The sequence below is a fragment of the Equus asinus genome, chromosome 3, assembly GCF_041296235.1.
Source record: "Equus asinus isolate D_3611 breed Donkey chromosome 3, EquAss-T2T_v2, whole genome shotgun sequence".
NCBI classification, from domain to species: Eukaryota; Metazoa; Chordata; class Mammalia; order Perissodactyla; family Equidae; genus Equus; species Equus asinus.
In genome coordinates, this window is record NC_091792.1 from 60,709,477 (window position 1) to 60,721,955 (window position 12,479).

The 12,479-nt window shown below is 48.8% G+C and overlaps 1 protein-coding gene across 7 annotated transcripts in view; it reads right to left on the bottom strand.

Moving 5' to 3' along the window:
• Positions 1-5,413: 5,413 nt before the first annotated feature.
• Positions 5,414-12,479, bottom strand: part of GATA4 (GATA binding protein 4) — an 80,717-nt gene continuing 73,651 nt past the window's right edge. For all 7 annotated transcript variants that reach the window (XM_044766927.2, XM_070505085.1, XM_044766930.2 and 4 more), the window contains 2 exons: positions 11,481-11,629; positions 5,414-10,287 (listed from right to left, as the gene is read on the bottom strand). In XM_044766927.2, coding sequence (XP_044622862.1) covers positions 10,105-10,287; positions 11,481-11,629 — 332 coding nt within the window. In that variant the 3' untranslated portion in view covers positions 5,414-10,104. The remainder of the gene's footprint in view (positions 10,288-11,480; positions 11,630-12,479) is intronic.

Consider the following 12,479-nt stretch of genomic DNA (forward strand, 5'->3'; position numbering starts at 1 on the left):
CCCTCGGGGTGAGCGCAGGAGGCGGGGCTCTGTCCTGGAGCGGGCGGGGCGAGCGCGCGGCTCCTCCCCTAAGGGGGCCGCTGGAGGCTGGGAGGCGGCCGAGGGTCGGGGTCGAGCGCGGGGGTGGGAGGCGGGCGGAGAAAGACCGAGACGGAGCCGGTGGTGGAAGGAAGCCAGCCGCCCTTGGAAAGTGGATTGTCTTACGGAGACAGACGGTTATAGAGAAAAGTTGCTGAATAGGAGCGCTTTGGGAGTTTCAGGCAGAGGCGAGCTTTTGAGCTGATTTGACTCGGCTTCCAAGCCCAGCGAGGTAATTGTGAAAAAGAAACAGGTTGTCAGGAAATTCTCATGAAACTTTTGAGGCGGGGGGATCTTTCGCTTTATGTTATTTAAATATTATTATTTGAATTTTTACCATAAACAAATTTTCCTTTAAAAGTAATATTTGTATATTAAATTATCTCAAAGAATAAAAGAGAGAAAATAGTAGACTATTTCAAAATAAGTATGTTCCTTTTTTAGCTCTCCAAAGAGGATGAGGAGCTGACACTTTCCAAGAAGTCAGCAGGGAAGTTCAGAAGTGCAGGAGCAGGTATTCCAGAAACTGCCCCGGATGGCAGGCACCCTGGACCATAGCTGAGTCCTTGGGAGGACTTGGCCCGCACGGGGAGGCAGGCCCAGTCCCTCCTCGGGTTGTGTCCTGCTGATGGAGAGGGAGCCCGACAGGTGGCCTTCTGAAGGGGCTAGGGCAGGAAGTGAGGAGAGGAAGGCGGGGAAGGCCTGGGGTGCTGGTACCCACGGTCCTCAGCACACAGGAACCCTAGAGACAGAGGTGAGATTTGAGGACATGGAGTTTCCAAGAGGGATCCCCCGAGAGCCTTCTGGTCTCCCTCTTTCTCTATCTGGCCTCCTCTGGAGAACATCCCCATCACAGGATGCCCCCTGCTGTAGGATCGGGCACACCCCACCAGTAGCTGCTGGAGCCCCCAACTCCCCATTCTGTAGACCCTGGCTGAGCTGGGAAGGACGGCAGAGCCATAATCCCTGCCTCACCTCTTGGAATGAATGCCTGGTGCCTAAGAGGACTCTGCTGAGGCCAAAGGGGTATACAGTTGAGAAACCAGATGACTCTGTTGTCATTTATAATAGTAGCTGTTTGTTGAGCACATACTGTGTGCAAGATACCAGTTCTAAGCTCTTTACATATGTTGCCTCATTATTAGCCATGGGAGACAAGGAAGTCACAATATCTAAATCTATTCATGTGTTAAGTGGGATATCTATTTCATGGTGTTACTATGGAAATATAAAGCAGGGCTTCTCAAACTGTAATGTGCATATGAGTCACCTGTGAATCTTGTTTAAATGCAGACTCTCACTCAGGTTTGTAGCAGAGCCCAAGATTTTGCCTTTCCAACAAGCTCCCAGGTATGCTGCTGCTGCTAGTCCTAGTCCAGGGACTGTACTTGGAGCAGCAAGGACTTAGAGCACAGCGCTTGGCAGTTGGGAGGCACTCATTAAATATTCTTTGGATGAATGATTAAGTGAGATATCAGATACAAAACACTCATACACTGTAAAGTGCGATGCAAGTGTATGCAATCATTCTAAGACAATACGGCTAGGGAATCTGCCTGGAAAAGGGCAAGCTCCTAGAAGAGAAATGTAGAATAGCAGTGAAGAACCCTCTTCCTGCATCTGGCAACGTGGGTCCAGATCCTACCACTCAGCAGGCAGAGCTTGGGCAAGTGATTTAACCTTTCCGTACCTCAGTTTCTTCAGCTGTAAAATGGAGTGAAATGCCTCCCTCACTGGACTACTGTGGGATTTACTGAGATGATTCACTTAAGCCTCTTAGCACTGGGCCTGGCATATAGTAACAGCTCAATACATTTTAGTTATTATTTGCCTCCTGAATTGGAGGCAACCCCAAAGCCCACAGGAGTCCGGACCTCAGCACTTATGGGGGTCAGTGCCCAGCTTTCTAAGGGCCAAGGAGCCAATTCCTCCCTTTTCCTTTGTGCCCCTGATTTCTCCAACAGGGTTAAAGTTTTAATGAACGTGAAAATCGATTAAAATACAACCACCTCAAAGACAGCAAGAAAGGAAGTGAAGGAGACAAGCAGTAGGATCCGGTGAGGAATCAAATTGCCAATGGAAGCGTGTGGGGATTCTGACCACACTGAGGAGGTTTCCCATGTTCCTGGAGGCACCTAGGGAGCAACAAGGGCTGAGAGTGAGGCTCCTGGGGCTGTTCTGGTTGCCCCTCTTTTGGGCATGTAATTGTGGACAATAAGCCCTATCCCTCGGTTGGTTCTGGTCCTTTTTTCATCATGTCTAAATTGGGAGAATTTGGAACCAAGGATTCTCCCCAGTTTCTAGAAAGATGATGAGAGACTTCATCTTGGAGTGGGACCCAGACCCAGGCTGTGGGGGTTTCCAGCTTTTAGGTTTCCACCTGTTAGGAGAGGCAGGGGTGGGGTGTAAAAGCCCAGATTCTGGAGTCAAATAATAGGTGTGGTTTGAATCCTGATTTTGCACGTACTAGTCCTGTGACCTTCAGTGAATTTCTTAAAATCCATGGGCTGTATCTTCTTCGTGTGCAAAACATGGTTGGGAGGATGTATCAATGTTTTATGTGGCTATGTAAAGCCACGCACAGCGTTTGATGTGCAGTAGCGCTCCATTAGTAGTAGGTACTTAACTTCAGCAGAATTTCTGGACTGATTGAAGTTGAGATTGCTTGGAAATCGAGCTGTTACATTCTGGAGGCCACAAGGGAGAGAACATTGGTGCCCCCACATGGTGAGCACGTTAACTGCAAGGACAGCTCCTTCACGCCCATCTCAGGGGCTCCCTAGTGAGGCTAGGTGCTGCTCTTCCTCACGCCAGCTCTGTGGCCTTGGGCAAGTTCCCTTGATGATGGTGGGACAAGAGGACTTGGACCAAATGATCTGTGAGACCTCTTATGATCTGTAAGTGACTCAGGCAGGATCTCCCAATCCTTTGGAGAAAAAGGTGTCCTTTTTCCTAGGGGGGTTCAGTTTTCTTTCCGTTCCTTCAGACTCTCCCCAGGCCAGTTATTGGAAACCTTTGCAATGCTAACTTCCCCAAATCCTCAGCAGCTGTGTCCTGTAACCCCATTGTACTCCCATAGACCCCAGACCTATACCCTCCTGTAAGGAAAGGGCTACCAGGAATTCCTCAGCCCTGTCCTTGTGTGAAAAACTAGGTTTTAGGCTGCAGGACGTCCCAGGTACCTAGAGAAGCTCCAGGGGCCTTGACAGCTGCCCTGGGACTGTTCGACTGCTTGACTTCATAGCGAAACGGGAAGATTTACTCTGGGCCCGAATTGTCCAACCACGTGCCAGGACATCCTAGACAGAGCTGACCTGGTCAGTTTAACCACCACAGCCTTGCAGCGTGGACTAAACCAGAGGCTGAACGCAGGAGTTCTTAACCTGGGGTTTAAGGAGGAGTTTCCAGAGTTCGTAAAACCCCTAAAATGGTGAATGGTATGCAAAATCTCAGGCAGTGTGTCCCTGTCTGGGAAAGTGGGCATGGCTTTTGTTACATTTTCAGAGAGGTCTGTGACCTCAAAAGTTAAAAAACCACTGCTCCAAATTGCAGAAATGACTTTGAGTGTTCTCTGTGCAGGACCCTGCGGGAAACCTCGGAGGTGTGTTCCAGTTTGATAACCCGTGGGCGCTCTCACCTCTCATCAATGCGGCTGGGTAGTGAGGGGAGACACCAAGCTCATTTGATGGATTGAAGAAAACACACCTGAACTAAGGCATAGCATGCTTTCGTCTTCAGTGTGGCAGCCATCGAAGACTGAAGATGTCTTCCATCACTTCTGCTTCCCTCACTGGGATTAGCTTCCAGAACCTATAGACCATTCAATACCTCTCCACTGAGGGCAAATTTCTATTCTTTGAAGAAGCATTTAGAATCAAGACTGGTGACAAAAATTGGTCAGGTGATGTAATTCTGTTTGGGGCCCCAAACTAAATGTGGCTAAGAAGCAATAAGCCCGGTTCTCTTAGGGTGATATGATTGGGTCCTGAATACTATCTAAAGGGAGTTCCAATATGTTTGTGCAATGGCTGCAACATTGGAGTAAGTAGTTTCCAAGGTGGCTGCTGTGAGAGACAGTGCTCATCTGGATGGATAGCTTCTGAAACATTTTTAAACCTCATTACTTGGGTCAAAACAAAAGTACTGTTTTCCACTTGGAGAACATCAATCTGGAGTCTTCAGAAGGAGCACTTTTTCAAATCTTGGGGCCCTGAAGTTTCATCTGTACCAAGAAGAGTGTGTAAGACCCAGAGAGAGGTGAGCCACGTTCCTCCAGTTTGTGATTTCAGAGCTGCTGGCCCACAGTCCTGGATGCTAGATCTCATTCAGTGTGACTCCAGGAAATAATTTCTTTATATCTTTTCCTGACCATCCTCACAGCATGACAGAGTACCAAAAATGAAAGGGGACTTCTGCTCCTCGTATGATACAGATATCACAAGGATAATTTCAGATTATTTGAGCAATCATGACTGCTTAGAACTCAAAGGGCCCTTAAAGATCCCCTAGTCCAAAACATTTTACTGATGAAGACGCTGAGGTGAACTGTCCAAAGTCACACATCTAGATGATGGCCAAACCTGGACTAGAATTCTGAGACCTCAGAATCCCCTGTTTTGGGCTCTTTCTGGTGGACTCCTCCATTTTTTGAGGAAGCACAGGTGGATACGGATACAGAATGCATTCCAGGAAGTATGACAGCAGGCCCCTCCTGGAGCCCCCAGGACCCAGAGATCCACCCAATAGGAACCCACAAGTCATTTTTAAATAGTCAAAAAGCCCCAACATCACCATCCATCTAATAGCCATACCAAGACTGCAAAGCAAACTGAATCGACTGTCTTGGCCTCAGACAGAAACTCAATCAGCTTTGTCTATCAACTATCTGGTACTTGTTATCAGAGATTAGCAGTCATGGTTTTTTGTTCTTTTTAAAATTGAGGTGTAATTTACATGTGTTTTTTTTTTGATCTATGAGAAATCAGGAAAAGCCCAAATAATTATGTAGATAAAACAGTTTGAAAACATGAGAACTGTGGCAGGGGTGGGTGGGGTAAACGGCACCTGGCTGTGGTGAGGCTGGAAGCCACCTTAAGGAACGCTGCACCATGAGCTACTGTAACCACGTCAGAGAGTCGGGGAAAACAGGTTGACGTCCTGAAAGTGTTTATGCCTGGGGCAGTCTTTGAACAACACAGTGAAAAGCACATGAAATGGCATCACCCATCGCTTTGTTCAGCAGAGGCCTGGGCCTATTTAGGATTCTGTTATTTGAGTGTTTTCTCATCACATCTTTCCCCCATCCCAGCTCAAAAGTCTCAGATAATCAAAGACTCTAGAAATAATGGTTATTTTCAATTTTTTATTTTCTTGAGTTCTAAACGACAAGGACAGAGGAGGAAGGATAAATCTAAGGTTTTTACATCTCTAATTCCAACCCATTTCATTTGAGCAAATCCATCTTAAAGTAGAGGCAGCACAAGAGACGAGGGTATCTTCTTTGTAAGAGGGGTCTACTAGTATTGTCTACGGGTATTGTTTACTAGTATTGAGCTGCTTCTGAATTAACTCCTTGCAATCAGAGTCACTGATTAGGAAACTGCAACTTCCCAGTGATTAGAATTTCAGGTGCACCAAGTTAAAAACCTCTTATAAACCCAGTGCAGGGTCACACGATTGTTTCTCAGGTGAAGGGGCCACCACAGCTCCGGACAGAAGGCAACCATTGGAGAGCAGGGAGGGGATGGAGTGTATGTGAGGGGAGTGTGACGAGGGGTTTCATTTGTCACTCTCTGAGTCTGTCTGAAGACCTCCCCACATAGGGCCTACAACCATTTCTACAGCCCGGGCCTAAGAGCAGGTGCCTCACAGGCTTTTTCTGATTGCTCTGTTCTTGTTAACACAGGGCACAGCTGTGTGGTCCCCACTCTCTGTAAAACTAAAACCACCATCTCCCAAGGCTTCAGCCAGAAGAGTGAGCTAACAATGCACAGACCAAAAGAAAACTGGACTTGGAAAAACTAGGTCTGTTTTAATGTCTTGTCCACTTGGATTATTTAGTTCTCCTTGGCACTGAATATTTTGCAAATGCCACTGCCACAGCTACTGGAGGGGAGATAAAAATCACGCCAGAGCCAGAGTGGTCCAGAACAGCAGCACTCCCCAGAAGGCTCCAGAGCAGAGGCCTCAGGAACTGAAATGAAGGCAACAGTGTCCAGGGGCAGAGAGACCTCGGGAGCACAGATTCCCGGATTCCACTCCCCAGGCTAAGCCTTGAAGCTTTGAGACTGGTCCTTGGTTAAGGGATGAGACATTATTCGCGTTGTGATAGGATGGCATTTTTGTGTTCTAGCTTCACACAAGGCAAGGATGCAATCTGAAGCACACTTTCCAATGTCAGGAAATGATTAAAAAACCAAAAACCAACCACCTCCACTCCACAATCAGCTTTCCAAATGGCTGTTTCTCATGCACCCAATATCCAAGTAAGTATGTCAAGTTCGGGGAGGGGGGGTTCATTCAAATAACCTCCACCCCTGCTCTATTTGGTGCACATTCAGTGAATACAACCTTATTTTCACTACTGTCAGCCCAAGCCAAACATAATCACAGCTAAACCTGCTACTACTCACCCCCTAAAGGCATTCAAAAGTCAGATATTAAGATTAATGCTCCCCAACTGTTAAAATGATTTGATCTGTGCTTCAGGTTTTGTCATAGCAAGAGATGAGACTGTTCTGAGGGAATGTGAGTGATTTCTTAACCTGGACAGATGCACACTGGCAGCTTCACTCACGACACTAAGCCAGACATTTACTCTAATGATACCATCATTGCTAGCCCCCACCCACTTCCCAACCATCTGGGAACTGCATCCTTTAGAATATCCCGATTGGCACTACTCGGCCTCCTCTGAGGATACATTTGATTTGGGAAGGCAACCATGTTTGGTGAGAAAGGAGGTGAATCAAGCTAGATGATACCAACTGGCGTGAAGCACAGGTTACGACTGTATAAGGAAGGAGGTCGATCTTCTGGTATTGTATATAATTTTGTTCTGAAAGCCATTCCTAAAGGGAAGTGGCAAAAATGTTTTCAACAAAGACTTTATCATCAGAAAACACGTACTTCCCAAGGCCAACGTAAATCCTGGTAGGTTTTATTTTTGTTTTTAGATCTCTCTCGTTCCTCTTAGTTGCTGGAGTTATCTGCTACTCATCTTCTGGATGGTAGCTACATTTAATAGGTTTGGGTATCCCTTAGCACGTTTAAAAGCTTTTCTGATTTTACATAGAAGAATGGTTATTATAGTTTTTATTCTTACCTGCTTAGTAATAACGGGGGTGCTATGAAAGGTCATAGGCCACCAGTTGCCCAATAGGTTTGGCATAAGCCATTTGAGAGAAGCAGGAAGCCAACATGAAGAGTTCTGAGTGAGGGTGGATTTGCTTGTCTGGGTCCCATTCTACAGGTTCCGAGTCAGAGGGTGGCCTAGGACCACTGCTTCCCACCCCCACCCCACTTTTAAGATGATGCAATTAAGGAATTTTGTAGCCGAAGAAGGTGAAGACCAAAGGCATAAAGGAGAAGCAGCTTTGCTCTGCCCCTTCTGTTGGTGTGGAGCATCACTTGCCTGGATCAAACCATAAAGAAGTGGAGGATGGCAAGAACAGCTCATGGTGACCCTCCAGCACACATCCTTCCTTTTTTTTTTTAAGTGTATTCTTTTTTTTTTCCTCTGGGAATGGTTCTCTCTTTTTTTTTCCTCCCCAAAGCCCCAGTAACCTAGTTGTATATTCTAATTGTAAGCCCTTCTAGTTCTATGTGAGCTGCTGCCACAGCTTGGCTGCTGACAGATGAGTGGTGTGGTTCCGTGCCCAGGGAACTGAACCCAGGCTGCTGAAGTGGAGCGCACTGAACTTTAACCACCAGGCCATCAGGGCTGGCTCAGCATGCACCTTAAATCAGGTGGACTGGAGAGATCACTGCTCTGCAGCTCTGCCTCATGCTCCAGCCCCTGGTGTCCCTCAGGGGAGCTCAAAAATGGCTCTCCTTCATTGGGTGACAACTGTTAGGATGCAGGAGCTTTAGTTAACGGCTAGTCCAACCCTCTCCTAGAGGTTATCTGTCAAAGTCACAAACTAGTCAGTAGCAGGGCTGGGCTGAGGGTTCTTTTCACTAGCCACCACCACACAGAGGAAGTCTTGCCCAACTGCCAAAAATGAAGGAAGGGAGAAGATGATTTTAGACGCAGCCTGTGAGCGGATCAGCGAAGGGGCCCTGTGGCTCAAGATCACCTTGCAAAGGGCAGCAGTGAGCCTCCAGTGAAGACCTCCGAGGCAGGAGAAGAGGGAGAAAGGAGTACAGATAAATTTATTAGTTAAATACTGATTTTACAGCCATTTCACCTTAAGACAATGTTAACAGGTTTGTGGGTCAGGGAAGGTATATGAGGGTGCCCTTCATGGAAGAAAGCAATGTAAATAATGATTAAAACAGAATCTTGGTTTAAAGATATTCTCTGCTACAGCCACTAGGATTTTTGGGTGGGGGACTGGGTGTTGGGGGTAGGACACAGAAAGGCCACAGTCAGCTACAGCTCTGTTGAGAAAGAGGACACAGAAAGAGGAGTCTTTGTGAGCCCCAGCATCATGGGCAGAAACAGCAACGTGGAGAGAAGGCCAACTCTAGAACAGCATGGAGCTGGACAGCCCTCAGGGCCCAGCCTCAGTTGTCTTCTCTTATCGGTTGTCGTCTCTCTTTCCATGAGTTTTGTTTTGTTGTGTTTGTTTGCCTTGAATTTATGTTACAAAATCCTTGGCTCTTCACCCCCTGGACAAAAGACTTCTGCTGGAGAAAGGACACAGGTGCGGGCACTACGTGCTCCTTGGACGGACTTGGCCTGCTATCTGACCAAGAGGCACATCTCTGCAGAACAGCAGCGTCAGCAAGATCCAAGTGCAAGCAAGCAGAATGCATGGAAGACCCCCTGCCACCCCACAGTCCTGGCCCCAGCCCCGGGGCCAGTGTCCACCAGACATCCTCTCCAGAAGGATCTCAAGTCTTAGATGAGTGTTCGTCAAACTTGCTGTAGCAGCAGAAGCTTTTTTGTTCTTATTCAGAACCCCGTGTATGTGATGGGGTAGATGAAGGATTCTGAGAGGCAGACTTGTAGGGGCTGATGTTTGGCTAAACTGCTGAACTCTCGTTTTGCTGAGGGAGAAATGTTCAAGCTGAAGGCAGAGCTGAATCATTCAGAGCACTGGAAGGGATTTTTATTTTCAGAGGCCTTGGTGGTGCAGAGAAGGAGCAAAGGATGAGGCCATTAGCCAGGGAAAGGAACTTGAGGGAAGGCGAAGTTGCCAAGGTGCCATTTTGTCGAAGTCATACCGTGTGGCAGGTGAAGCGGCCCTCTCCTCCATCTCCCCACAAAGCAGTCAGTAACGTCAGCGCTACACCCAGTGTTTTTGGAGTCAAGATTCGGTATTGAGGGATGCAGGGGGTGCCGAGCCTGGAGGGGAGTGTTCGGCAAGGGCAGGAGCTGCCTGGGATGGGGCCTGTCACATCCAAATGCTCCTCAGTCAGATGCCCTGGTTCAGGCTGGAGCAGGGGTCCCAGCGCCCTGCCCCCTCCCCCCCGCCCTCAGCTCCCTGTGCTGGGAACACCATGGAAAGAGGAGGACATCTCCTCTCTTGTCGGGGGTGGGGTGGGGCGGGGCAGGACAGGGCGGAAAACAAGAAAGAAATCTCTAACTCCACGGAAGGGACTTATGTGTGCTCGTAGTGAAGGGTGGGCTCTTCTGGATCAGAGTCTGGGCTCTTTCCAGTTCCCCACCTTGAAAGGTCTCCAATAAAATCCAACACCCACCTCCCCTAACCAAATCGTCGACTTCAAGTTTCTTCCCAGTTGTTCTTGTGGAGTCATTCCCAGACAGAGCAGGCCGGCCCCCGGGAGCCCCGAGCCTCGTCTCTGCTCTCCTCCAAGTCCCAAGTCTGTGCAGGAATCTGAGGAGGGAAGGAGGTGTCATTACGCGGTGATTATGTCCCCATGACTGTCAGCCAAGGCCAGGCTGTTCCAAGGGTCCTGCTTGGAGCTGGCCTGCGGTGACTGGCTGACAGAAGACGCGTAGCCTTGTGGGGAGAGCTTCAGGGCTGAGAGGACCGGGTGGATGGAGGGCCCGTGGCCAGACATCGCACTGACCGAGAACGTCTGAAAGCAAAAAGCGCAAGATGAGGTCAATGGAATCATCCTAAGGGCTCTGGAGGAGAGGGCTGGGCTGGAGAGGGGAGCCCCAAAACGCAGATGTCCCCAGGCTGGCTCCCACCCAGAGGAAAGGGATGAGAGGAGAAGGCCAAAGGACAAGGGACCAAGCAGCACTTCTCTCTCTTGTTCCTAAGCCCTGGGCTATGGGAAGCAGAGGGTCTGTGTGCTTCATCAGCTGCTTCTGAGCACTATGACCCAGCAGGTTGGTGAATGCTCCACCTTCTCAGAAGGCTCTGATAGTTACATCAGACATTTTCTACAATCTTATCACCATCAGATCTCCACTTTCAAGCAGAAACCATCCTTCCTGCCCAGAAGGCACTCCTGGCTCTCCTGGTTCTATGGCACCGGCTTCTTTTCACCCTAACAGTAGAAAGCTCATTAGGACACCACCTCCCTCAAATACAGGTGGGCAAGAGATCAGAGTTCATGGGAGACTAGGCTTGGGAGCATCCTGATCCCAAATGAGGGGAACCATAGTGGGAAGGGCGGGGAGGAGCAGGGATGCCATCACATCCAAAAGAGGGAAATGAGGGCACTGCTGGCCCATCTGGACACATGTATGAAGCTGAACCTGCAGCCGACAGTCATTAAAATGGCATCCTGCTGGGGACCTCCTCACCAATCCCAACCCACCCACCCTGTCCTACGCAGTTTGCCCACACCAAGAGGGTCCTCCTCCTCTCCTTCCTCTTGTTAAAATCTACTCATCCTTCAAGGCCAAGGTCACGCTACCCCTCACTTAGGAGACAGACTAGCCTAGGAAGCCCCCGCTCTGCCTCCTACAGCCCCCTACAGTTGTACCACCCTCCCCCAATGCACGCAGTCTGATTCAGGTTGTAATTGTGTGTCATCCTGTGTGCCAGCCCTGGACTCCCCTCTCCTTGTCTCCAAAGGTCCTGGCATAAAGGAGCTGCTAAACATTTGTGTATCACAGTTATGTGTCCAAATCACGGTAGCTTGATCAGATGTGCTGAAATACATCCTTGTGCAGATAGCCCCTAGCCCTGGTGGGGCTCTGAGGGCACCAAGTGTCTCCCACTGGCCACCTGCTGGTGCCTCCAGTGCTGGCCTGGCCATCTGGTCCTCTGGAGTCTACTTCCCTGTGGGCAGTCCTGCCTCCCCACCCAGGGGCATACCTGGGACATAGAGCTGCTGTGCCCATAGTGGGACGACAGCCCGGGCTCTGTCTTAATGGGGCGCATCTCTTCACTGCTGCTGGTAGCCACGTTACTGGAGTTGTTGGACGCGCTGCTGGTGGGAGGAAGGCTCTCACTGCCCGAGGGACCTGGAACAAGGCAGAGTCAGGACACCCAGACCAGGGGCAGAGACAAACAGATGGCAGTCCTTTGAGACAGCCAGGGTAGGTCAGTACTAATGGCTTTATTTACATTTGCTGGGGAGAGGACCAATGCAGGGCAATGGTTCTCAAAATGGGGCAGAAGTCTCGGAATTTCAAGGGAACTTTTTCAAATGACAGGCTGACCACCCCTTATCCCAAACCCGTGAGGCCACATGGGTTTCAGGATTGAAAACTTTTTGAATTTTAAAAGGGGCAAATTCTCTACATGATAGAATACCTCCAGCGGGGTCTGGGACAACACCCCATTATTAAATATATTAATAGTTCCACAGCAAAACATGTGAATATTCACATATGGGATAAAGACTATAAATAGCCTATGTCTGTTTAGATTAGGTTTTGCTGCCAAATCTAGCTCCCTGGACTTGCAATTTCAGACAGGGGATTGTACACCTGCACCAAATGCTGGCTTTCCCGGTGACTGTGGCAGATAAGGAGAGGAAGTACCCAGGGGAGTGTGCTACACTGATACACAGTGTGGAAGCAGCAAGAAAGGCTGAGGACCACGGCTGTGAGACACAGAAAATTCTGATAAGACATGACTGCCAAAAGGGGTCAGCCATTGTTGAATCTAGAAAAGGAGAACTTTGGTCATGTTCTTGGTAATTCTTGGAAAGGGGAAATTTATCTGACTTTGCTGTGCCTTTGATTAGAGGGTAAACTTTCCATCAGATCAGCCGATTTATTTTCTCTGTGACTGCAGCATTTCCCAGTGAAATCTGTAATTTGGTAGCAGTACTGAGGAGGGTGCACTCTTGATAGGGGATGTAAGCCA